General features: G+C 30.0%; 1 protein-coding gene and 1 long non-coding RNA gene across 5 annotated transcripts; one reads left to right on the top strand and one right to left on the bottom strand.

Annotated features, from left to right (window-relative positions):
- The first annotated feature begins 1,739 nt into the window (after positions 1 to 1,739).
- On the top strand, positions 1,740 to 25,126 carry LOC143198558 (uncharacterized). 4 transcript variants are annotated; one of them, XM_076407872.1, is made up of 3 exons: positions 1,740 to 1,869; positions 21,756 to 21,947; positions 23,760 to 25,126. In XM_076407872.1, the coding sequence occupies exons 1-3, from the start codon at positions 1,822 to 1,824 to the stop codon at positions 24,057 to 24,059; spliced, it is 540 nt and encodes a 179-aa protein (XP_076263987.1). In that variant the 5' UTR covers positions 1,740 to 1,821; the 3' UTR covers positions 24,060 to 25,126. The 4 variants fall into 4 exon arrangements, with proteins under 4 accessions (XP_076263987.1, XP_076263985.1, XP_076263986.1 ...); XM_076407870.1 differs by lacking the exon at positions 1,740 to 1,869 and adding an exon at positions 9,121 to 9,375; XM_076407871.1 differs by lacking the exon at positions 1,740 to 1,869 and adding an exon at positions 14,525 to 14,891.
- LOC143198561 (uncharacterized) lies at positions 10,242 to 23,113 on the bottom strand. The gene is made up of 3 exons (XR_013006244.1): positions 22,778 to 23,113; positions 11,295 to 11,381; positions 10,242 to 10,844 (listed from the first exon to the last, which is right to left on the bottom strand). It is a non-coding gene; the product is annotated as an uncharacterized LOC143198561 (long non-coding RNA).
- Positions 25,127 to 27,469: the final 2,343 nt, after the last annotated feature.

Genomic DNA, 27,469 nt, shown 5'->3' with positions numbered 1-27,469 from the left:
TCGAACTAACCAGACAGTATTGTGTCTCTTTTTAACTAGAATAAAATGAGAAAGAAAATATTGTCTGATTCTAAAACGAATTTACAAATTGCGGCAGGCAATACATTAAGCATCTTGATGACGTATGTACAAAAGGCTTTGAATAGACTATATGTATGTAACTGAACCTTTATGATGCTTAAAAACATTATGACTGAATTATCGTAATAATATTCCACAATATCCGATAAAATATGTTCGGCAATCAGCAAGATAGCATTTCTACAGAGTTCCTTTTAAAAAAAAATCACCCATGCGTGCTTTCTCGCAATTTATGTTGATTTTGGTATTTTTATCGTAGTAAAACGATTTTGGGCGGGCGCAAAACCGTTTTCGAACTTCTTGCTGCTGGAAATTTATGCAGATTCACTTTAAATTCGTACGCCATTCGAGAGATATTTCCTATCTCGAGGATTACTTTCTTCTATATTAATTCGAACTAAAGCAACGTTTTACATATATATTCGATTTTTGCCAATTACAATTTCGGCTTATTGAATAAAATGACGATACCATTGGTTGACTAGGTATATTTATTCTGTTATTATTAACGTAAACAACAATTACTAAAATTAAATAACAAATATTCCATTGATTTAGAGCTTGTTCATCTAGTTACCTTGCTCGTTTATTTATTTCATTCCAAGTCGATTGGTTTGTTTTAATTAAATGTCACACCGAATTTGGATTGCCATCGTACATATTGACAATTTGGTTTAAATTTTTCCAATTTACGGTACTTAACGCGATTAATATTGACCTCTTTGCGATAACACAGTAATTGTTAAACATTATGTTTATTATGTAAGATACTGTGTTTGTAATTTTGCATTCTGATGGTATGTTGTAACAAAAGAAATGCAATATATCGATAATTTTAAACTATGACCTATTATATCTACTTTTTTTTAATAATTGTTTTTTTAAATATATTTTGAAGTCTTCTTTTACTAACTATGGGTTTATCTGGACTGGGCCTAAAGTTTAAACGTGGGCTCCGAACCACCGTCCTCAACAATTAATATGCCTACCGCCTACCGACTGGCGATCTTACTCAGTCTGGTTACTGGCGTGACTGGGATCATTTTCTTTGTCGGATTTTACACTCTTGCCTAGAACATTCACAAATTTTAAACAATCACAAACATAAATTTACGATCATGCCCCAGCGGGATTCGAACCCGCGACTATCGCAACAGTAGGAGGACCGTCCCATCGCCTTTACTACTGCGCCACCAAGCCGGCTAATAATTGTTTTAAAACAAATTTGTGATTTTATTTCAGCCAAAGTTCGATATATAATTTTTTATTTTATTATAATAATTAATGAGCCTATTCAATAAATATTACTATACATGTTGATTTCGATCAGTGTTAATACAATTTACTCTTTAAGTACTTTTACTCCAAAAGTACTGGAGGTTAATTAATATAATAATTATCGTTAAATTTAATAAAATGAATATATGTATGGTAAATATATATTCAAGATCAGTAAGACATTTATATTGAGATAAATTATTTTTAGAATTATAAATTTAGAATGCTGATTAGGTCTGGACGTTTTAATTATCAGGGGATCGATCCGGATAAACACCGTTTATATAAATGATAGCTCGATGGTTTGGCGTAGGAATTTCGTATCTGCAGCTATAAATCCTCTCTAGGCATTCATAATTCTTCACAGTCGACACTTTTGGGACCAACAAATTCAGAACTTTTTCTACGGTGACATTAAATACACCCAGTATAGTACAATGTTCAAACAAACTAAAATTTACAATGTTTGTGTCGTTGACTATGGCGTACAGTTCCCTACTTTCGGACAAAGTAAGATTTACTTTTTTTATATCTTTTTATTATGTCTCTACTATATTTGTGGTATGATTTAATTTTTATAGGTTTTTCAACAAATGTTCACATAAAAATTACATCGACTTAACTTTGGAAATATAGACATGACATTTGTAAAGAATATATTATAGAGGGATAATAAAAAACACTTGTTTTTAGTTTATAAGTGTGACATCATACTTTTATGTATCTAATATTTAATATATATGCTACTATTATGGAATAATATTAATAATAACGAGATCAAGGTAAGCTGATACTCAAGGTTCTTTTATTAAAACTTATTCAATTATATTATTCAATTTTATTATATTCAATTTAATTAAATTATATTTATTTAAATCATAGAGAGAAAAAACCTAATACCAACATACCAGTTAGGGTTTATTAACAAGCATTAAACAATTGATCAGGTCCACAGAATAACAGATGTTATTAAAAAGCCTACGAAAGTAAAAAAGTATGCTCTGTTATATTCTTAGGTGTAACACAAGCCTTCGATAAGGTTTAGCATGAAGGCCTTACTAATAAACTACAGAAAATGTTACCAAAACAACACACCAAACTACTAAAACCGTACATTATAGCCAGAATGTTTAGAATTAAAGAAAAAGAAGCTTACTCTACAATAAAAGAAGCTAAATCAGGTGTACCACAAGGAAGTGTACTGCGACCAATGCTTTATCTACTCTACATTTGTGATATACCACAAATAGAGAATATTAGAATGGCTACATTTGCTGATGATACTGCGATTATAGCTATCGGAGACAATAGTAAAGAAGCCACACAAAAATTACAACAGGCAAGCGACGATGTAAATAATTGTACACAAACTTGGAATATAAAAATTAACGAAAGTAAATCCGTGCATGCGCAGTTCACCTACAATCAGACCGTACAAGTACTAATAACATTATAAATAATACTATCATTTCATATAGCAACAACGCTAAATATCTCGGAATGAATCTTGATGCAAAAATTTGCTAGAAGGAATATATAAAGAAGAAAAGGAAAGAACTGGAATGGAAATATAGGAAAATGTATATGCTAATTCGTAAAAAAATCACAATAATCAGTACATAATAAATTGCTATTCTATAAGCAAATACTGAAATCTATATGGACATACGGAGTTCAATTATGGGGATGTTCTGCAAAAAGTAATATAAACAAAATATAAATTTAATTTTTACAGGGCTGACTATCTACATAGAGACCTTCAGATACCTACAGTCAGTTAAGAAATCAAGAGAATTGCAAGGGGCCATGTGGAAAGACTCAATTCTCATGAGAATATTGACGTATTGCAACTTTTGGACACCACCATAGCAGGACATAAACGTGAAAAAAAAAAGGAAGTAAGTGCATTTAATAAAAAATACAGCAGTGACATGTATAAACATTTTTTCACCAGACCAGAGAGACTGAGATAGGGCCAATGGGTCCTCCTAGTTATATATCTAGGTTTAGGTTATCATAAAGACAAATAAATATTGAATTAAAATAAATTCGATTTTCTCGGTGAAGCCTGTCAGAGGTGGCTTCAACCGGCCGGATAGTCTAGGCTATATCACATAACACCTCTCTCGTAGATAAACGACCAAGTGATACCTAGTAGTTGTCCCGTCTGGACAGCTTATAGTTGTTGTAAAATTATGTTTGAGTGTCGCCTGTACTAGGCATGCAGAAAAAATATCGATATATTTGGCCGATATTTTTGGTCGATTTATCGATATATTGATATTTTTCGATATTTTTACAAAATATATTAAATATAATTTTTAAAGATTACGTTTAAGTCAATCAGAAGTATCTCTACTCGTTAAATTATTTGGAAAAAATATTTCACTATTTTTATATTTTCTTAATAATGTTGATATATTTATTGTAAAATATCCATATTTTTTTATACTTGTTGCAAAAATATATTGATTTTTTTTTTCTCCAATCTATCGATATTTTTTAAAATATTGATATGTTGAAATATCTAAAATTTTTCCGGTGGCCAACACCCCTAGCGTGTACCTTCGTCCGCCAGTTTGCCTCTGAAAATCTTCGACATGGCACTGTTTCTACCTACATTTCTCGCTAGTTTTGGTGACTCCATATTCTAACAGTATACTGCATATGTGTTTTTGGTGAATGTTCACTCTGAACTACGAACTTCTGCTCAAATTCGACTAAACTAAGCTAAAGTTGCTGTGAAAACTTCAATCCGCCTTTGGTGACTTTTAACCTTGAACTGTGATGCATGTGCCTACTAGGGATATTTTTTAAAGCTTGAACATTTCTTAGTTAGAACAGTTTATGGCTAGGGATCATTGAGCACCTTCAAACAGCCTTTATAAAAACTTAGTATTAAAAATTCCACTTTAACTGTTCAGTCAAACGCAAAAGTGAGCTTCAAATCAAATATTCTTGCAAGCAGTTATAAAAATACATTTACTGAGCATTAAACCCTATATATGTCGATACTGTTTTAAAATTTTAAAAATAACCTTTATCGAATTCCTGCTTAGTTACTCTTTTTTCCCAAAACTTAACGAACGAAAACACTATATACATTTTTCGGTACGAATCATAAGATTTGTGGAAAATCCCTTCATAGATTTTAAACTACCACATAGTAAAAGCTAACAGCAGGAGTTACAAACGAAATTTTCCAGCTACACACATACACACTATCGTTGAATCATTATTTTCAATCAACGTATATGAGGCATTAATTTCATATTCACGTTACAAATATCGCTCACTGTTATGATCTACTAAATCTATTATCGAGATACCAGTATGCATGAGGTATTTGCTGGAAAACATTGCCTGGAAATATAAATTAGTTCGTTCCAGTTTGAAATTTTATGACAAAGAAAAATTAATCAGAATTTTGACACAATTAACATCTAAAATTATGAATACGACAAAAAAAAATCAAGTTCGTCCAAATAATACCCTAAATATAAAAAACAAGGCGTAAAATAAAAACTATATTTAAATAAACCAAGATATAGTCTATTCAAAGTTTTTTATACATGCGTCATGAAGATGTTTAATGTATTACCTGTCGCAATTTGTAAATTCGTTTTAGAATCAGACAATATTTTCCTTCTCTTTTTATTCTAGTTAAAGAGACACAATGCTGTCTGATTAGTTCGAACGCGTAAACGAATGAGCCTGGCAAAGTCGCCCGATTGGTAGACCTATGCAAAATAAAATAGAGATTAAAAAAGAAATAAGAGGTTATAACTCTAACCTATAAACTATTGTGGCTGTATAATTAACTGTAGTTTTTAAATGTATTATAATATTAAAATAAATTATATTTGTGTACATTTTTTTTCAATAATTTTATTTAGATTAGATTTTTGTTGTATGTCAAAGCCAGATTGAACTAAAATTCAGAGTTGATGCGGCAATATTGCGACGTTTTGACGTCACAAATTTAAATGACGTTAGACATCGTGACATGACGACCCACATCTTAGACAAATAAAAATAGAGATCAAAATGAATGATATATCAGCTACTTAAATGACTTTAATAAGTGACAAAATGAATTAGGCAAGTTCTTGATATCGTGCGAGATCTTGATATCGAGGAGGTCGGGTGACAGTTCTGAAAACTGAGAGGAAACCGTAGCTGAGCAACTAATTTTCACTGACAAGGGTGAGATCAAAAAATGTATATGAAATACAATAAGAATTGATATGACAGATACTTTTAATGTCAGGTAATATTACTTGCCGTTAATAGTATTAGTAATTAATTGTGATGTTGAATCACAGTACCGATAAATAATTATATCGAAGACCAATGGTACTGATAATGGATGGTATTGCTAATATCAATGGATAAAATGAAAGTGGTACTCAATAGCAATGCCGGAATAACCATAATGGTTAGTAACAAACTTAGTTCACTATGTTGTCCAGCTTACAGTTATAGTTAAATTATTAAGCAATTTGCCTTTAAGTATTTTTAAAATGACACTGTTTCTTCTCAAATCTCCATGGTATCCCTGTATCGGGAAAAATTCCCAACATTATGTTACTCCAAATTCCAATTGTTGTGAACTAACATAGTCCAGAACAACTTCAGTCCGCCTTTGGTGGCCTTACACCATGAAGTGTAACGAATGTGCCGGACTAAGGGTGTTTTTAAATGCTTGAATGTTTCTTATTTCACCATCTTTTGTGACTTTATACCTTTTATTTGTGGACCTCATAACTTCAGCTGTGATACTTTTGCCCAAACTCAACATAATTATACCAAAATTTAATAACAGATTTTTTCAAAGTATTAATATCCCTCAATTTTAATAGCGTATACCTAGGGGACTTTGATGACCTAACAGCTTGAACTACTATACTTTTTATTAACACATATTATTTATACATAACATACACACACATAACATTTTATAAACACCCTCATATTCTTTTCCTAAAATTTGGCAAACTAAAACATAAACTCTCCCAAATTATGCGATGACAACATACTTCTAGTGTAACCCCCGTAGAAAATTGATGCAATAATTCTCTGATGCGTCTATAGTATCCAGTCCGCTTTGCGCAGAGCCTGAAAGCTGATATGGATCTAGAGAATGATCTGCTGCAAAATGAAATGCTGTATACGTTACTTTTAATGATTATTATATTAAAATGGAAACTTGTAAAAATTGAAAATGTCGTTATTTATAAAAATAAATTACAAACTCAGAACATAAACATATTTAAAAGAAACAGTTTAAGAAATGGATTATGAATAAAATACCATGAAGTTTTAAACTAACCCAAAAGTAATTATTTAATATTATGTTAAACTTTAAAAATGAACACAAATGCAGGACTCCAAACATAACCATAACGAAGTAGGGGATCTCTCCAGGCAGCATACATCAGTACCCATACCGAAGAGTTAATGGTTAATTGTTCAGTAACACATTACAAACGCAAAACAAGCAGATCGAGAAGACACTCTGATATATATATCTGAAACAACTAAGACAAATTACATTCCATAACATAAAACGCAATTTACCTTTGTTAAATAAATATCCAGATTTTTTTCACAGCCGATAAATAGTAGTAATAAATTTTATCATATTCGGTTTCAAATACATTTTAATGGAATGAAATATCGAGGGAGATCCGTTTGGTTTTTGACGATAGACGCCAACCACTTATATCTAAATATTTAATCTGTTTGATGTAACGCAAAAGAAATATTTGAAAAAAACGCCAGTACTTGGAATTATTACCGTATTATTCTCCTAGAAATGCTGCTAGTTGTTTTTTTATGAAATTTTTGTGCGTGTTTACGCGGATTCGGCAATAGATTCACAACCGGACAAGTTAGGTGGCGCTGGGATAGGTTCCCAGGACTTTTTTGGTCTTTGAAACATTTTTCGTTTATCAGAATGTTATATAATATGGCCCAGACTATCTGGCCATCTGTTTTTTTTTGGTTACCTGAATGGTGAACGAGTGAGACGTTCTTTTTAACCGACTTCAAAAAAGGAGGTTCTATATTCGGCTCTATATATATTTTTTAATGAATGTTCACCACTGTTAGCGAGTGATTAATTTTGATATTATGGAAGAAGATATATTATCTTACCCAGCTTGGTTACCACAATGACTGAAATGATTGTCTTGGTCGTAGTGCTTCCCTTCACCTTCCCTTCATCACAAAAACATTATTGTTAAATTGTTTATATAAGATAAATGTTTAATTTATATAGAACGACATATTAGAATATTTTATTTCATTTTCTCACACTACTCTCATTACGTGGTAAATTATATTTATGACTTTTATTTCTACGTGCTTTAATCATTATTGATTCAATCTTTCATTAGAACATCGTTTTACCAAAGCGAATTTTGCCGAATTCCCAGTCAAATGTGTAAACATATTGCCAGTTGTAAGTGATAGGACCCAGTCGTAAGAACGATTGGTTTTACGAGGTCGTATTTTAAAATAATGGCACACTTAGTCTTTTACCTTTAATTTCAAATTTATTTTATGTGTATTCGACTTTGATGCTGATGATATAATCGAATTTGATTGAAATAAAACCTTGTTGTCAACACGACACGTGGATGAAGCAGAGAAACATAACGATAGCTGTAGTCTATTCAAAGTTACTTTGACATATGTCATCTAAATTTGCGATGTCAAAACGTCGCAATGTTGCCGCATCAACTCTGAGTTTTAGTTCAGTTTGGCTTTGACATACAACAAAATTCTAATTTAAATAAAATAATTGAACAAAAATGTTATCAAATATAATTTATTTTAACTTTATAGTACATCTAATAACTACAGTTAATTATACAGCCATAATAGTTTATAGGTTAGGGTTATAACATCTTATTATTATTGCTTACAAGAATTTTGCCTACGTCTGAAAACCCGACGACTTTGACAGACACATTCGTTTACGCGTTTGAACTAATCAGACCGCATTGTATCTCTTTTTAACTAGAATACAATGAAAAGGAAAATATTGTCTGATTGAAATGAATTTACGTTATCGTTAAACCAGATAAAGTACCATATGGAAAGCATTTAGGAAGATATAATGTGCTGCTAATGAAGCACTATAGGAAAGTTTACTATAGGAAATCGTATTGTAGATTTCGCTATTTTTTTTGTTTCATGAGCATTTGGTTAAAATGTACGAAATACATTATATATATACAATTCAAAATTAGGAAGATTATAGCTCCACTATATAACTGTATAGGAAATACCACTATATAAAAAATCTCGCCTAAAATTTTACTTCAGTCCTTCCGTAAAATATGCATTAGATGTAAATATACATTATTTTTGATAACATAACATAACATAACATAAGTTAGAATTTGGTTGTATGTCAAAGCCAAAATGAACTAAATTTAGTTCATGCGGCAACATTGCGACGTTTTGATTTAGACGTTTTCAATTTTTGACGTTTCGTCATCAATTTAGATAACGTGAGTTCACTGTTTTATTGAACGCACTAAATAAATATAAATAGAATATAGAAAATAAATAACAATAGACGAATGTGATATTGAATTGAATTGTATTACCATGAGTATTACTAGAATTGGATTATAAGTAAAACGTGTCTAGTACGTTTAAGAGCGTAACTAATGTTTATTTATAAACACCCCTCGTATATAACCGTCCATTATTGAATGGAACATCGTTGTGGTCGTGCTTATTTACAATTTGTTCCAGTTTCATATTCGGACAAGGAACCGTAATTTTTTTTTATCTCTCTCCAATAAATCCTCGTCCGGATTGCGATTAGTTTGCATTTAAGAGTCCCGGGGGAATCATTAACAGATATCGCGCGCACCACCGCGTCTCTTTTTGGTCGGATTTGTTCTTTCTTTGCATCTAAAAATGGTGGTCTTAGACGAAGCCAAGCAAAAGTTTATTTTGGAAGTAATTTTGGACGAGGCTGAACATAAAATGAGGGTACGTACTGATTGCTTTGTCGAATTCTACTCGGTGTTAACAAACGGGCATTTATACATTCTTAAAAATTAAATATTTACCTGACGTGCATGAGTTTTATGGAAAGTAATATTTTTAGAAAAATTCCGACTATATTCAACTTAAGAAAACCAAATAAATATTGTGATATTTATTGGTTTATTATTTATTATCCAGGTAGTTCTGAATAAGCTGTTAAGATTTATTAACAAAAAATACCGGGATTATTGCTGTTACGTTTTTTATTCACTTAATTGAATGAAGAAACATTTTTTACGTATGAGTCACTTTTGTTTGAGTATAAGTTCTAGAAAAATGAAAATAATCTGGAAAAAATTATATGATTTATTTATGATCGTGAATATTAGTAAAAAGTCTGTTAAATTGATTAATTATTGATTATTAATTACCCATTTTTACTGGTATTGGGGTTATAAATAATCATTTACATATGTTTTGTGGATTTCCTTTATAAAGATATTTTAATGACAAAATCATTTTATTTATTTATGATCGTGAATTTTAATAAAAAATCTGTTAAATTGATTAATTATTAATTATTAATTACTCATTTTTACTGGCATTTGGGTTATAAATATTCATTGTTTTTATACATGTTTTGTGGATTGCCTATATAAAGTTATTTTAATATATCAAGTATTATTAACTTAAAAAAAATAATTATAGAAAAAATAATTATTGAAAATGAAATAAATATATAACATTATTTTTATTAATTATAATCTTTTAAGCGATAAAATCTTTTAATTAAGCTTTTAATCTTATTAAAATTAACAAAATAAAATCTACAATCTACAATCTTAAATAAATTTACACATGCCAAATGTTTGTTTTTACCTGTATTTTTTGTTAATATCAACATTTCGTTTTTTTTAAGTTATTAAAATTTAATGGAAATTATTACGATATAAAACTACTTTTATGTCTTACCTAGAGCTTTGTAACAATCAAGTATTTCAATAGCGTTGCAACAATACTTTAGGTCTATTGAAGCTCCGTATTTCGCTGAATGCAAATAAAACAGTTAGTTTGCTGACAAGTTAACATGCCACGTACAGTTAACCATGAGAAAGTCGGTTTTCTTACTACCAAACTGTTTCCTTTGCATAGTTCTGGTAATGCTTCGAGGCATGATGACTACCAATCCAAGCTTCGGTTGTAAATTCTGTGGTAGATTAGGCACATCCAAGGAGTATAAAAGCTCAGTTGGATAGATGGTGATTTCGTCTTCATTTGTTGTACGGCCAATATATTTCAATGACTGCATATTACCAATGATGATCCGTTCTTTCAGAGATGAATCTTTCATCTTTCATTAAAATCGGTTTAGCCGTTTATTAGTTATAAATGGTGTAACTAACCCGACTTTGTTTTATATATCGTGTGATGAGTGTCATTAGAGAACTATGTGAATCTTCCGGCGACCTAAACTGTTTAAATTGAATATTATTAATATTAAATAATTATCGAAAGTTCAATATATCATTCTGCGACAATCCTATAAGCCCAATTTAGCTCCGTTGGACATCTGGCTCGTCATAAATTTAAACATCGAATGCAAAACATTTTCTAAGAAGGATTTTCTACACAATTCCAGACGTCGACTTTATGAGTTACTTATCTTCATGAGTTTAGTATCTAATTAGTCTAAACGGGTTCAATATAACTTTTTCTATTGTTGCTTTGTTAGTTTGAAGGTAATTCACGAAGTCTAAAAAAGTGATCATAATGCTCTCTTGCTGAGTTCACTCCGATTCTTAGTTGTTTATTTTGATCCATTATTATAGTGATGGGATCAAATCTAATCTATAGTGATTAAATGATGCACACAATTATTTTAATATCTTTAAAGTTTGCAAACAAGTAAGTTGGTAACTCACCAGTCGGTAGGTTTAATGGCGAGGACCGTCGTTCGCTCCGAATGATGTTAAGTCGTAGGTCCAAAAAAATCCAAAAGTTTGACGTTACTAAAAACAATATAACATTTAAAATTTTATAGTTGAGTTGAATTTTTATTTAATTTCTGTTAATGTTCAATAATTCCATTATAACTCAATTAAATTGTAAAATGATAAAGGATGATAATATAAAAAACATTATGTTAAATTAAATAAAATTAAGACATTGTCTTACGGATAAAAAACAAATTTCACTTGATTATGATTATAATTTTTAAGTGCCTTAAAATTTATATCCGATAAAAAAACATTATGTTTGACCAGCGTTCTTTTTTAAAAACAGATTTATGAGATTCAAATTTAGAGGAGATAATAAATATTTGTTGGATTATAGTTTTTGATATTTAGCATTTGTTAAATCGATTGAATATATTTATAATAAACGTATGATAATTTTTAGTATCAAACTACCCCATGAAACAAACACAGATGGCGTTGTGAAACATCAAACCAAGAAGACAGGATTATAGGTCCATTTAAAACATCGTTAAAAAATACTTAAAAAAAGCTTTTCGTTGGAGATATCAACATCTACATTAATTTTTTGGGTCAATTTTTACGAGCTCTAAAATTAGAAAAGAAAATAAATATTTTGATATTTATTAGTTTATTATTAACGGTTTACAGAAAAAAAGGAAATTGTTATGATATCCTTCAGATATGAAATATTGCATTGGACTATTTTCTTTATTTGAGTCTGTTCAATTTGCTTCATAAATAGTAATGAGAAAAACACTAGAAATCATATGGAGAATTGTGCTTTTCTGGCAACATTACTGTTTATGTTGTAATTATGGAGTATGCCAGAACTTTTAAAGATTTTTAAGAAATAGGTGGCTTATTAAGAGGAAAAACACAATATATTTTATTCAAATTATTTTAGGGTGTTATCAAGGGCATTTCCTTTGTTTCATTCAAAAATAGACCCTATAGACTGAAACATTCATACTGCAAATATTATATATATATATATATATATATATATATATATATATATATATATATATATATATATAAAGTTAAATGTTTATTTTCTCTGTGACTAATATATAACTAAATTAATATTTTGATTGATACATGTTTCGATTGATGATTGATAAGTTTTCTGAAATTTTCCAATTTTCTGGGCAATTTTCTTTCGTTAAGAAACTTTTACAAAGTTCTTAAAATAATGTGATGAATGAAATCAGTAAAGTCGTTCTCCAATTATAGCGTGCCTAAGGGAAATATATATATATATATATATATATATATATATATATATATATATATATATATATATATATATATATATATATATATATATTATTTATAGCACCATATTTCGTCTCACGATTCCAAAACAATATATTGCGTGCCATTGTCGATGCTTTGTAATTTGTCTCTAATGAAGTGATATAACGCAGTATCCCGCTAGAACCCATAACAAGTGAAATTCAACATTTTTGTATTAAGTACTTTAGAAGAGTGTTAGTACACTCCAATGTGCTCGCTAATCAGTTAAATCTGTGATGTGATATATAATATATATATATATATATATATATATATATATATATATATATATATATATATATATATAATATAGTCGTTTCCGTCTAACCTACAATTTGTCTTTATGCTAACTTAAATCTAGGTATATAACTATGAGGACCCATCGGCCCTAACTCAGTCTCTGGTGAAATAATGTTTATACATGTCACTGCTGAATTTTTTAATATATGCACCTCACTACACAACGCTACACAAGATCAGATGGTTTGATTCTTTTGAGTCTGTGTCCTGTTCTGGTGTAATCTAAAAGTTGCAATATTTCAATATTAGTATTAGAATGTCTTTCCTCATGCCCCCTTGCAATTCTCTTGATTTCTTGACTGACTGTGGGTATCTGAAGGTCTCGATGTAGGTAATCAGTCCTATAGTATTTGGGTGCACCCACAATATCTCTCAGGACTTTGTTCTGAATAATTTATATTTTATTAATGTTACTCTTTGCAGAACATCCCCATAATTGAACTTCGTATGTCCATATAGGTTTCAATATTTTTGATATATTGTGATTTTTTTCCAATTAGCCAGTACATTTTCTTATATTAACTATTTAAGATAATATTTTACATACGAGATCACTTAGTAAAGTGATTTTCTATATGTCATGTATATATTATAATAATAAGCAGTGGTGCAGAGTCAATAAGTGCTGCAGTGTTGCAATAAAAAACTAAAGAACATTTGTCAAATCACCTAGGCTAGTAGCGGACCCGAGTGCCTGAAGCCCTTCTTAATTTCAATCATTGTTTCTTTATTTCAATTTTTGCACCTTTATTTGGCCTACCCATTGTAATATTAAATAAAACAACTGAGTAGTTTTTATTGAGTAAATATCTAACACTAAAAAGAGAAAAATAAAATATTTTTAACAAAAAAAATTGAACCGACTTCAAAAAGTAAATAAGGAACTCACTAAAAATTTAAAAATAATCAAACTTATGGTCAGTTTAAAGTCGGTACTGAGCCGATAAAATACAAAAATAATAATATAATTTTGTGACATATACAAAAAATTTAATTACCAACAAAACAAATCTAAATTAATATAACTGTTTGGGTCCGGCACCGACTTCAAAGTAGTTATTTGGTGGTAGTTAAAATAATAGGTATTAAGCTAAGTTGTGTATATATAGTAGAATATAAAATACGTGAAGTTTAAAAGAAGAAAGGTTAAATAAGAATTTTGTTTATTTTTATTTAGTTATTACAACTAAATTACTTTTTATTAGTTTTATTTAGTTATTACAACGATTATAATGTACATATTTTATTTTAAAATGTTTTTTTTTTGTGCTGAAAAGCTAAGTTTGATTGTTTTTTAAATGTTACTGAATTCCTTATTTATTTTTTGAAGTCGGTTAAATTTTTTTATTAAAATTATATTATAACACACGTATTAAAACCGTTCGAATACTTTCTTCCACTCTTAATTTCTAACAATATATATTTCGTCTGTTAGATTCCTAACCCGTCTAGATTTGGAACTCCTAAAGTTGAACACGGCAAATAGTTCTCGGAACTACTATTTTTGCCTTATATATCCAGGTGCGATTAACACTTTGGCTTATTGGATAATTGGTCAAGTTGTAGCACGATATTTTTTTGGCGTGAATCGCCGACCGCGAAACTAAACAAACCAAATCGTTTAGGTAAGTTCGTGACGTCGACCGATCGCCTCGCCATAGTTTCCGTCTGAACTACCGTTTTTTAAATGGTTTTGCTATCGTGGACTGTTTATCAGCTGTCTGCCTCCAAGCCGGAGCTAGTTGTTACCTGGATCTGATAAATTGACGCGTGGTTTTCTATCGATTGCAGTTTCGTTGCATCTTTAAACGGAATTCGGTAGAGGTGTGAACAATTAGTTCGCGTGTTTTTTCTTCATTTAGTGCTACAACCATGGTGGTCTTGGACGATGCCAAGGAAAATTTCATTCTGGAGGTGGAGCAGGTTAATAAAGAAAACGAAATCGTGGTAGGTCCGTTTATGTTTAATTTGCGTTTGTTTATGAAGCGTTGTACGTATTCATCATTTCAGTCATCAATACATCACCTTGAATCTGAGAAAACAAAGTCATATTTTAATTTTTTTTCAGTTGTATTTTCTATTCAAATAACGAGATCGGTTTGTTTTTATTAATTATAAACAAAATCATTTCTCGACAGTTGAAAATAAACATGGAACTTGAAATAAACAGATCGTTTAGCTTCCACACTCTCATTCTAACGATTCTCTAATGGATTTGTTCCATCACTTTACTAGTTTTTGTTTAGAGGGCACCGTTTTGTTTGATGATGAATAAATGTAATGAGGCTTAACGTTTTGAAGTGCGAACAAATTCAAAACTAAAAGTAGTCCAAGTCTGGCAAATAAGCTGGGTAGTGACACAATTCATACTTTAATTCAGTTCTGTATTAGAGCATTGCGTTGTAATGATACTGAAGAAAATCTTGAGTTAGCCTGTTTTTTTTTCTACAAATTATTACATCCATTTAGCGCAGAAGATTACAATAATGTAAAAAACAGTAATGTGTTTATTGTTTAAAATATTATAGTATTAATTAATAATATTAAAATATTGTAATAAACTGTTTCGAAATACTTAACACACAAATTTTAAATTACCATCCGTATGGATTCTAACGGGATTTAGCAAAATATTACTTCATTAGGGACATAGTATGGAGTACATCATCAATGGTACGCAACATTTTATTTTGAAAGTGCTGAATGATGGCTACATTAGCCTTGCTAGGAGTACCCCATAATCATATACCATCTGATCAAAGAGGTCTAAGTATTGATTCGTACAACAATACCTTGTTATCTAATGATAACTTGAATTTGCTCCCTATGGGTTAATTTATATGATTTCAGTAGCTTAAGTTCAAGTTGTTTTCGTTTTGCAAGTATGTGCTTCTTTCAAGATAGGCGTCGATCTAGATTCATGCCAAGATATTTAACATCCTCGGCTTGGGACAGTTGACAAGTATTGATATTTACTGGTGGGCATGTTCTTCTAGGCACAGTAAAAATTTCATGAATCTAACAATTGTTTGCTTGAATTTGCTTGAATTCGCTGCGTTTAAGTTTATTGGTAGAGAATTCGGGAGCTCTTGATTTCTGCATAAAATTTGTGAGATTTTTAATTATTTCAAAATGATCTAAAATCATGGACTTTTAATTATATTCTTATGAAAATATTTTATTTTTACTGAACAATATTAGCTTTGAGTTGGTAAACATTAATTTTTAGTTGACATACAGAAACTAGCTAGAACGTTTAGTGTTTTTGTTTTTCAGAATTAAAAGCAATTGCAAGTGGTATATAATTTCAATGTTAGCTTTGATGTATTGATTTCATATCAGTATATACAGTAAATAAAACATTTACAAAAATATACAGGAAATAATATTTTCTTTATGCTATATTTTCACGCCAATCCAATTCAATATTATAAAAATATTTCAGTAATTGCTTTTTAACAAAGTAATCAAATCTTAATCTAATGCTAAATAATATAACATATTTGGTTATTATATAATTAATATAATACAATATTTTAAAAATCTATTTAGCAAAGTAGTTAAATCAATTGAGTAGAATGTATGGTGAAATAAATAATATTCTGCGCCATATAAGCCATGATACTGAATTGACATTGTTGATTCTGGGACATTACTAAACTGCAATAGCAAAATTAAATAAGTTTTCTGCTATTTCATTGCTGATGAGAAAGTTTTAAATGAGCAGAGAATCTACATTTTAAAATTGTATCCGTTGAACATTTAGGATTACTTAATAAACATTTTTATATATTGTGGAACACAATTCTGTTTGATCTAAATTATTGATTATGTGGATTCGTGATAGATTAATATTCGTGGCGATTATTATTATTTTCTCTCTTCGTATCTGCAAAAATAAGAATAGCGGAAAGAGAGAGAAATAATTGAAAAATGATTTTATTGAAAAATGAAGTATATTTTACTTTGTAAAATATGTCCAGTTCAGATAATCATTTAGAACCTTGGCAGCTCTCAAGCCATTTGGGGTTTTTCGTGGAAGGTTTCAGACGAAAACTTTACCAATAAAGTGAAATAATAATTTTTTTTTGATATCGACGTTTTATATAGAATATTTGATGTTTTTTACCATAACTTTTAGAAAATACTGTCTTTTAATTTTTGTGGTTTACAAATATTTCAAAGTGTGTGAATATATGTGGGTAATGATATCTCAAGTTAAATTATAAAAATGCTTTGGTGGTTTGGTATCAATGAAAGTAAATTGATCATGAAGAATATTTGGTAAAATAATTGTATTATTTTTGCATTTGATAGAGGTACAGCGCTTCTACTAAATGAAAAATTTGTCCCTGTATCTGCAATTATTTAAGATTTCAAAACAAATGTCAGAACGTAAAAATCCGAACCCATAAATATGTGATAATTAACAACAATGCCGATCTTTTGTGACAGTCAAAGTATCGATGACAGTGATAGTGACACTTTACATGATTCATGAAACAAAATTGATGTTATTTGTTTACTATTTTAGCCGTTATTCTTCCATATTTTTTCACCACATAAGCCTTTTCTGGGCCCCATATTTTTAAATGAATACTAGTTTTAATGAGACTACCGAAAAGCAATTCATTTTTAACCGACTTCAAAAAGTAGGAGGTTCTACTCCTACTAAATCGAGGGAAATGCTCAAATTTCAAAGGCATGTACAATGTTTTCACGTATAATTTTATTTAAAATACTCAGATATTTGTGTATAATGTTAATGCTGAGCTGATGTGCTTCACTGCAAAAGCCATTCAGTTTGTTTTTTAAGTACTAGCCATAGCATATATAGAAGTCGTAAATCTAGAAATATTGTAGGTAACTGTTTATTAATTTTTTTTGGTTCTAGTTTAGTTAAAACATTTGTAAAATCACCAACGCTAGGTACCGGACCCCGAGGCCTAAAGCGTTCTTTATTTTCAATCATTGTATATACACACAATTTACGTTAATACAAATTACTTAACACAAAATTAAGTTACGAATAAAATAAATCTAATTTGTTGCTTGTACCGACTTCAAAATGATCAGTATTTAATAGTTAAAATAATAATGTTAATAGATAAATAGGTTTAAGTAGGTATCAAGTTAAATTGTGTGTATGTAGTAGAATATAAAATATGTGTAGTAGATGGGTTAAATAAGGTTTTTGTTTAGTTAATATTACGATTATTATGTACATATTTTATTTTAAAATGTTGTGTGTTAAAAATCTAGGTTTGATTGTTTTTTTTACTTTTTAATGGGTTTCATATTTATTGTTGAAGTCGGTTCAATTTTTTCTTGAAAATCTTTTTAAATTTTATTAAGAATTTTATTATAGGAAATGTATATATGATTTAGCAGATTGACTCTAATGTTATAGATTTTATAAGAATCCGTTTATTCTTATTAAAATATTGAAAATGAAATTAAAAAATAATTTGAATAACTTTAATATTATAACATATTATACATAAAATAACTCTATAATGTATTAAAGCCGAACCTTTAGACCATATAAAAGCGGATTTTTGGCAAGTCGTTTTAAGATTAAACCGATGTTTCCTAATCAACGTCGAGACGAAAGTGGATACGTTGAATTTTGAATGGCGCATTTTACGTGGTGTCTTCTCGTGATTTGACAAAGCCCGGGGAGAATTTCGTTTCTATGACGCCGGAACAACTGGCAATAATTGGTCTCTGTTTCGGCGGGCTTTATTTAAAATTGAGCTCTTTGAACTTTAACTAGAGATAACGGAACGTTCGGTAAATACGTACTCTGCGCTGGGCTGTTATTGTCTCTTTTATTCGCTTTTCCTGTGTGATATAATTTTGTACGTAGCATTTTTATACGTTATATAAGCGTTATGTATTATAATAAAATTAGTATTAAACCGCATTTTCCTATATTAAAAAGTTACTCTTTAATAAATAGATAAGTATAAATAAATAGCTTAACATTGGAACATGTATAGGAGTTCTAAATCTTGATGGTATGTCGATTAGACTTAGTATGAAGTCAAGCAACTAACTGTACTAGTTATTCGGAAGATACTCTCAACTTGACCTAAAATCAAAGAGATTGGTTTATCAGTCAATTATAAAGCCAATTTGGACCTATGGGATGCAAATATAGGTTGCATTAACATATCAAACCAACTAGTAACCCAACGCACTCAAAACAATGTTCTGCGATTAATTACCAATGCTTATTGCTACGTAACCAATAAAGAGCTGCACGATGACCTCGGAATCAAATGAATACACGAAGTGATCTAAGATTTCGCCCTAAAACATGAAATAAGGTTGCTAAATCACAGCAACGTGGAGGCAATACAACTACTGGACAACGCGCAGGAAATCAGAAGATTGAAGCGAACCAAACCACACGAACTTGTTTTAGTGTATAAGTGTATTCTTAACTTTAGCTTAAGTAGATTAGCTTTATTTTAATTTCGGAAATACATATCAATGTATTAATCTAGTATTCCCCTTGCTTGTGTATTAATGGAAGTACAACAGAACAGTAGTTATAAATTAATTTGATTTAAGTTTCCAATACCCGACGCTGATGTATTTTGTAATCAGTATTTCAAATTGTTATGCCTTCAAAATATTTGTGAAAATAAGTACGTTTAGTGATCGTGTTAATGGTTCGTTTTGTAGAAAATAACGTAAAATGGCGACCGCTAAATGTTCAATCTGTAAAGTTGACAAAACTGCACTCTAGCTATACATTATCATTATTAAACGGTTTTTTTACGGTGTCTATATTAAATGACGTATCCAGGTTTACAGTTTGGGGCATTTTACTGTTATCGCATCTCAACTAAACGTCGAGATAGGGAGTTAAGAAAGAAGATTTGATAAGTTTTTTAAACCATAATCCTAAATAAATGGAGCTATATTTGCATTATGCTATCACCCTAGTTACAAAATGGTTTGATTATCAGAAAGCATCACAATAGATGAGAGGCAAATAATATGAAATATTGTAATCAATACCCTAGAGGCAAATTATAACAAACATGAAATAATGCCTATGAGCTATAGGAATAGCAGTACTTGTAAGTGTAAAATTGAGTTAGATTTAGTCAGCTTTCTAAACGATAAAAGCAAGAAGTAGATCATCCTTGAACGCTATCCAAACATAAACACAAGCTGTACTCATTAAGACCTGTAGAAAGATTGCTTTCTTTAGCAGGTTCTATTCATTCCTGAACAAGAGGCTTTTTGTCTGGTAGTAAGTTTAAAAATTTTCATTTATTCTATTTACAACACCTGACTGTATTTTGTAATTTGTATTTTGCATTTCATATAAAAATTGTTATAATATTGTGTCTTGTATTTTTTATTGTAAATACAGAAGTTAAATATATACAAAATTATATTTTATAATTTGTATGTTATGTAAACTATAGCAAAGCATGTATTTTCTAGCTATGACTGTATCTGTACTGTAAGATATATCATTCACTGGTTTGCAAGAAGAGGATGAAATATTTATAATATTTTTGATTACTTTATATTGCTAGTCAGTCATCATTCTCGCCTCATTTGAATTCTAAATAATTTACTTATATTCGTATACCTTTATAAAGGATCTGCTTACCTAAACCACGTGCCACCAATAAGAATCTAAATAATATAAAGTTCGAAATCAAGTGTTAGTATGAGTTGTTGTAATGTATGCTTACTTTATATAAAACTTTATATATTCTTTTCTATAAGTATATTCATAGCAAGTTTCTAATAGTTTTCAGCAATTTTTAACATCCCTACATTATTTATACAACAAATTTGATATCTTAAAATTAGAAATAATTGTATGGACTCTCCTTTATAGGTTTTGGTAATTTTTATCTTTTCATTTGTTTTTTTTTATACCCTTTTTTGGGTATGAGTTTTCGCTATTATTTATGCACTGTGTTTCTATACAAACACAAATTGCATATGAAACATTATTTAGAAAATATAAATTTAAACCATCATATCAACAATACGTCTCAAGCTCCACTTTTTTTCAATTACATCTTAGATTAGGTATGCTTAGAATAATCTGAATTAATATATATCATCATTACATCAGTATATATGTTCCAAATAAAATAAAAATATTAAGATAAGGTTAAGAATACCTTATTTACGCGCTTCAATCTTCCGAGTTCCTGCGCGTTGTCCAATAGCCTGTGATTAGTAATCTTTGTAGAACCATTTAATAATTATGTAGCTGTTTGTTGCTAAGTAGCGATAAGCAAAGACATTTCACCTTATAAGTCCAAATAGACTTTATAATTGACTGATAAAGCAAACTCTTTGATTTAGGGTTAAATTGGGGATATTTTCTGACTAACCATTCAGTTCTTCTGCTCTATTTTCGGTTTAACGTGATGTAAGCTCCATAAATAAGAAAATATTCGGTGTAGTTAACAAATTAATCAAGGAAAAAGGAATAAACTAGGGTCTTTAATTTTTGTAAATTAACTTTGGCCTCACTTTGATAGCATTATGTTATTAAAAGCGAGTTATTAGACAGACAATAACATAATATACTTTACAAATTTACTTTTTGGCGTGATAAAATAGAATAAAGCAGTTAAATATTGTTTACGCAGTCTAAGTGAGCTACTAATGTACTGTGTCCGCTTGTGAGCTTTAGTCAAACTTAATTTACTATTTTAATTTCGTTTTATGAACGCAATTTCAGAAATTTATTTAGATAGTATCTAATTTACCTTCTTCGAGTGTCTTTAATTTGTTATCATGTTTGTTTTTTTCCAGGACGAAGAACGTAAAAAGACTGGACGATACTTGGCAGTATCGGTGGTATTGTTCATAGTGGCATTAGGTCTCTATCATGCAATATCAGCAAAGTCAACAAAGATATCAGCGTTACTAGGTGCAGCAATGATCATGTTCCTATATCTGTTATGGCTCATATATGCATCACAAAGACGGAAACAAGCAGTAAAAGTGAGTTTATTGATATTTCATCGAAAGGTGCATAGTTTATCTGCAAATTACTATAATAACTTGGTAAGACCTTGTTGGTGTACAAGCTGTTTTGTATTGAGTTGCTTTAACTCCTTATCCAACACAGCTTGACATTTTTAACGAACATCATATATTGGTTCGTTTTCAAAAATAAAAATCGCTATAGATTAAGTGACAACCAATAGATTAACCAACAAAAAATAATTAATTTCATAAATAGATATCACATTACAACAATGAACAATATACTAAGTAAAATATTGTTAATTTTTTAACAATAAACAGTAAGAACTTAAAATTACTATTTTCTACTTTTGTTTGTTATTAAGCGCATTACCCAATATGTATCTGACTTCTTTTAATAACAACAAAGGATTGATGGTATCTTTATTAATACCATTGCAATATTAAACCTGCTATTTTCAGGAGTAAAGACGGTTAAAATAGGATTTTAATTAGTCGACTTTTGTTTTAATATATAAAGGAGCTTTAACCTTTGTAATACATTAAATTTTCATCTTTGGTTAAAGTTCTTCGTTTGTTTTGCCCGTAAATTAAGTTCTTCTTGTGTATAAAAGAGCTTCCAACTTTATTAGATCTTCACGTGTAAATAAGGATTTGGGTTACTTGATGTTCCCAATAAGTTAATTCAGATATAATATGAGAAAACTGATGATGTAACTACAATTTTTTCAGAAACTTTTCAAGATATTTTTCCAATTAGCTGCTAGAGTTTTGTTTAATTGACATTATATTGAAGAACATTTAATATGATGAAATTATTACAGAAATGATTTTTGATTACTTACTTGATACTTTTTGCACTACAAGTACTTTTATAGTAGTAATAAAATTTTACAGGAATCTTTCTTACAAATAACGTTTTGTTTCAATACATTTCGAAGTGTTTTCAATGCTATAAAATAAACATTTGTTTATTATTTGAGCAAATGTTTTGAACTAAGTCAATGGTTATCGCTAGATGTTAAATATAGGTGTTGCTGAATTTATAAAGCAAATATAAAAAGCAGTTTTAATAAATAGCGTAGCAATATTTGTGTATTTAGTATTTTGATCATCCAAGTTCCTCACTATATTTTAGAAGAAGCCAATAACAAGGGCTTCTGTCGTTAATATTTTATTTTTGGATGTTATACTCGTATACTTAGGTGGATTATACTCTATACTTGCCACCCTAACTTCTAACTGCTTTGAAGTGTGAGAAATAGCCATTGAAAAGTATTTCACATGTAAATATAAGAATTAATTGACTACTATGTATCACTATAGTTGATTCAAAGTTTTTTGTACATATGTCATCAAGATGTTTAATGTATTGTCTGCCGCAATTTGTAAATTCATTTTAGAAACAGACAATATCTTCCTTCTCATTTTATTCTAGTTAAATGCTGTCTGATTATTTAGAACACGTAAAGGAATGAGCCTGTCAAAGTCGTCCGGTTGTCAGACGCATGCAAAATTCTTGAAAGCAATAATGATAAGAGGTTATAACTCTAACCTATAAACTATTGTGGCTGTATAATTAACTGTAGTTTTTAGATGTACTATAAAGTTAAAATAAATTATATTTGAGAACACTTTTGTTCAATTATTTTATTTAGATTAAAATTTTGTTGTATGTCAAAGCCAAACTGAACCAAAACTCACAGTTGACGCGGAAACATTGCGACGTTTTGATGTCACAAAGTTTGTATGACGTATGTACAAAATAACTTTGAACGGACTATATATATCACTATAATGACGATTAAGTAGACATTTTTGTTGCAGAAAAGCGAAGAAAATATCGAGAGACAAGTTTCTGACGTCCTAGAAAATTTAAACAACATGAAAACCGTCCAAGGCATCAGCGGGCCCCACGAGAATCAGGTCTACGCCAGTAGCGAGGACGAACTGGAGAGGCCGCGACCCAAGAAGGAAAGAAAGACGATCAACGAGGAAATCGAAAAAGAGAATCGCGTCGAAAACAACAACATTGAAACAAAACACCAGCAAGTTTTACCTTGTCAAGATATGGAAATTATACCGAGCGGAAAAAATATTTTTATAAGAACTTATTCGATAGGATAAACCGATACGCGTTGCTTTTAGTCATAGAGTAATATAGAGAACGTCCAATAGGTGCCACAGGAGAGAAATTTCGCAACTTTTAATATCTAGATGGCATTGTTATCGCCATTTTAGTAATTTGATTGGTGGTTAGTTTAAATGTGTTTTATAAAAACTTGTAAAGATATATTTTGTTGTGAAGGCATTTGATTGGATCTTTAACATATTTTACCACGTGTTACGTGACGTGTCTAAACTGTAACGTCACATTTTATTTACCAATAAAATTGAAAATTAAATAAAAATATAAAAACTGTATATAGAAATAATCTATATAAATATTTTTTATGGGCATACATGAAAAGCTTTACTACATTTCACAATTATTTAGTGTCTTTAATTTAATATGATCTGTTCTGAATAATAAAAATATAAAACACTTTCATTCATATACTTAACATAATAACCGTAATATTTTATCCAGAAAATCATTAGTGTTATACAATGAAAATGTTTAGAATTTATATTTAAATGAATATGAATGAATGAATGAATGAATCTATAAAGAAAATAAAGCTTAAATATCTATACACAATAAATAAAACTTGGACATGCTAAGATATTAGGAACAAAAATTTCACTTAACTTGTTTTTTCTAACATGTTTATTGGGGCATTTATATTTTGGACTCCGTCATTTCTACAACTTTTTGATGAACCACAACTTATTGATTTGGATTTTGATTATAATTTCATTATGATAACAGCTAAAAACTCCGAAAATACTGTTGTTTATTTAAAAACGCACCATAGAAATAAAATGAACCGATCAGATGCCTTCGAGTCTCTTAGCATATCGATTCAAACAAGTAGTAAATTCAAGGTAGTGTCATCTAGATATCGAAACTAGTGGCGAAACATTTCTCCAAAATTAACAATAAAGTTGACTCTCTATTTTCTCTGTGGTTTTAGTTTTAATCGAAATAATGTCACGACTATATTTAGGGAACAATCAAACTTTTCTATATGTATATACACCGAAATTTTGTAGCCTTTTTTATTACCCGATAGAAATAAATTATTTGATATAGAGACGTTGTGTTTGGTGGTTTTATAAAATTAGACTCGTTCCAGATTCCGAATTGCAATTCGTAAACGGATTATTAATAGGATCTTAAAATCAACAATCTTTTAAGATATTGGCTGGAGCAAATAATATAATTAAGATGCCGGGTCGGATTGGTGTGTACTCTCCTATACGGGGGAAAAAGCACGATTTTATGACTGGATGGGATATGGATTATTAATTGTTTTATGTTGGGAATGAGCGGGTTTTATTAATCAATTTTTAACCGACTTCAAACAAGGAGGAGGTTCTATGTTCGTACTGTATAATTTTTTAATATATGTTCAACGATTTCTCCGTCAATTATGGACCGATTTTCATAATTTTTTTCAAATTCGAAATAGTGTTGTTCTGAGGTGGTTCCACTGGAACCAAGTCGGGATCTGATGGTGGAAAGGGGGGAAATCGAGGGAAATTCTCAAATTTCAATGCATAATGTTTTCACATATTTTTTTATCTAAAATAATCAGATATTTGTTGATAGATAGATTTTGATATTTGTGTATAATACTGACCTGATGTGACGGAAGACCGGAGTCATTCAGTGCAAAAGCCGTTCAGTTTAAACTTACTTACTATAAACCATATGAAAAGCCATCGAAATATTGGGAGCAATGGTGCAGTGTCAAATCACCTGGGTTAGGTAGCGGACACCGGAGCCTGAATCATTCCTTATTTTCAATAATTGTATCTTTATTATTATTTTTTTTATACGGGCTTCACCTTTACATGCACACTTTCACCTAACTGCGTAATTTATTAAGCAAATAACACTAAAAGGAGAAAAATTAAATGATTTTAACAAAAAATTGAACCGAATTAAAAAAAAAAATAAATAAGGAACTCAGTAAAAAATTATCAAACTTAGATTTTTAACAAAAGAAAAACCTTTTTAAATAAAATATGTACATAATAATCGTTGTAATTACTAAATAAAAATAAACAAAGCCTTATTTAATCTATCCACTACACGTATTTTATATCCTACTATATATACACAATTTAGTTTAATACGAGGGTCACTATTTATATTTCGGGAATTGGCAACACTGTTGTAATATGAGTCCATTTGACAGTTCCATCGTAAAGTTTGACATTTTTGACGATATATGTTGAAAGTTTCGTTTCGGCAAAAAATGGAACTGAATCGTGAACATTTTCGTGCGATGATTTTTTACGATTTTCGACGTGGATTATCACAACAAGAGTGCATCAATCAACTTAATTTGACTTTTGGCGATGAAGCTCCATCAAAAAACATCGTGCATCGCTGATTTAGTGAATCCAATCATAGTCGTAGTTCGCTGTCCGACGAGTTTCGTGAAGGTCGTCCAAAATCGGCTCTTGTGCCAGAAAACATCGATGCTATGTGCGAAATGATTAAGAAAGATCGTCATGTCACCTATTGTGAGATTGAGGCATCCCTAAGCATTAGTTCCACCAGCATATATGCTATTTTACATGAACATTTAGCTGTGCGAATTTATATTCACGTTGGATCCCACACAATTTGACAATCGCTCAAAAAAGGTTCATGTCGATTGGTGTAAAAAAACGCTTAAGAAATTCAATCGCGGTGCTTCGTAAGACGTTTATAAAATCGTGACAGGTGACGAATCATGGACATATTCGTATGAGCCCAAAAGTAAGCAGTAGTCGACTGTATGGGTGTTCCAAGATGAACCAAATCCAACAAAAGCTGTTCGCATATGAAGCACTTCAAAAAAATGGTGGCCTGTTTCTTCGGGAAAACTGGCCATATTGCAACAGTGATTGGTACACAACCATTTCTTTGCTAAAAGTCCTCGGTGAAATAAGGAAAACAAACAAGAGACTCCGGATTGTTCTTCATCATGACAATGCGAGCTCTCACACATCGGCTCAAACAAGATACTATTTGAGCACTCAAAACATCGAATTGATGGGTCATCCGCCGTACAGCACTGATTTGGTGCCTAATGACATCTTTTTGTTCTAATCCGTGTAGAATAAACTGCGTGGTCAACGATTTTTATCGCCCGAAGAAGCTATTGAAGCGTTGAAAATCATGTTTTAAAGATACCTTATTCGGAATTGAATAAATGCTTTGAAAATTGGCGAGTACTTTGAAAAACAATAAAAATATATTCGCAGCTTAACTATTTGTATTTTTTCCTATTTCCTAAATATAATTAGTGACCCTCGTACGTACCTAAACGTATTTATAAATTCGCAATATTATATTAGTTACTACCAACTGATTATGTTGAAGTCGGTGCAGAGCCCTAACAATATAAAAATAATAATATAATTTTGTGACATATACA

The sequence above is a fragment of the Rhynchophorus ferrugineus genome, unplaced genomic scaffold (genome assembly GCF_030347505.1).
Source record: "Rhynchophorus ferrugineus isolate W39M unplaced genomic scaffold, kcgeb_rfMv2 rfM6, whole genome shotgun sequence".
Lineage (NCBI taxonomy): Eukaryota > Metazoa > Arthropoda > Insecta > Coleoptera > Curculionidae > Rhynchophorus > Rhynchophorus ferrugineus.
The sequence above is the reverse complement of the archived record's forward strand: the minus strand, read 5'-3'. Positions and strand labels throughout refer to the sequence as shown.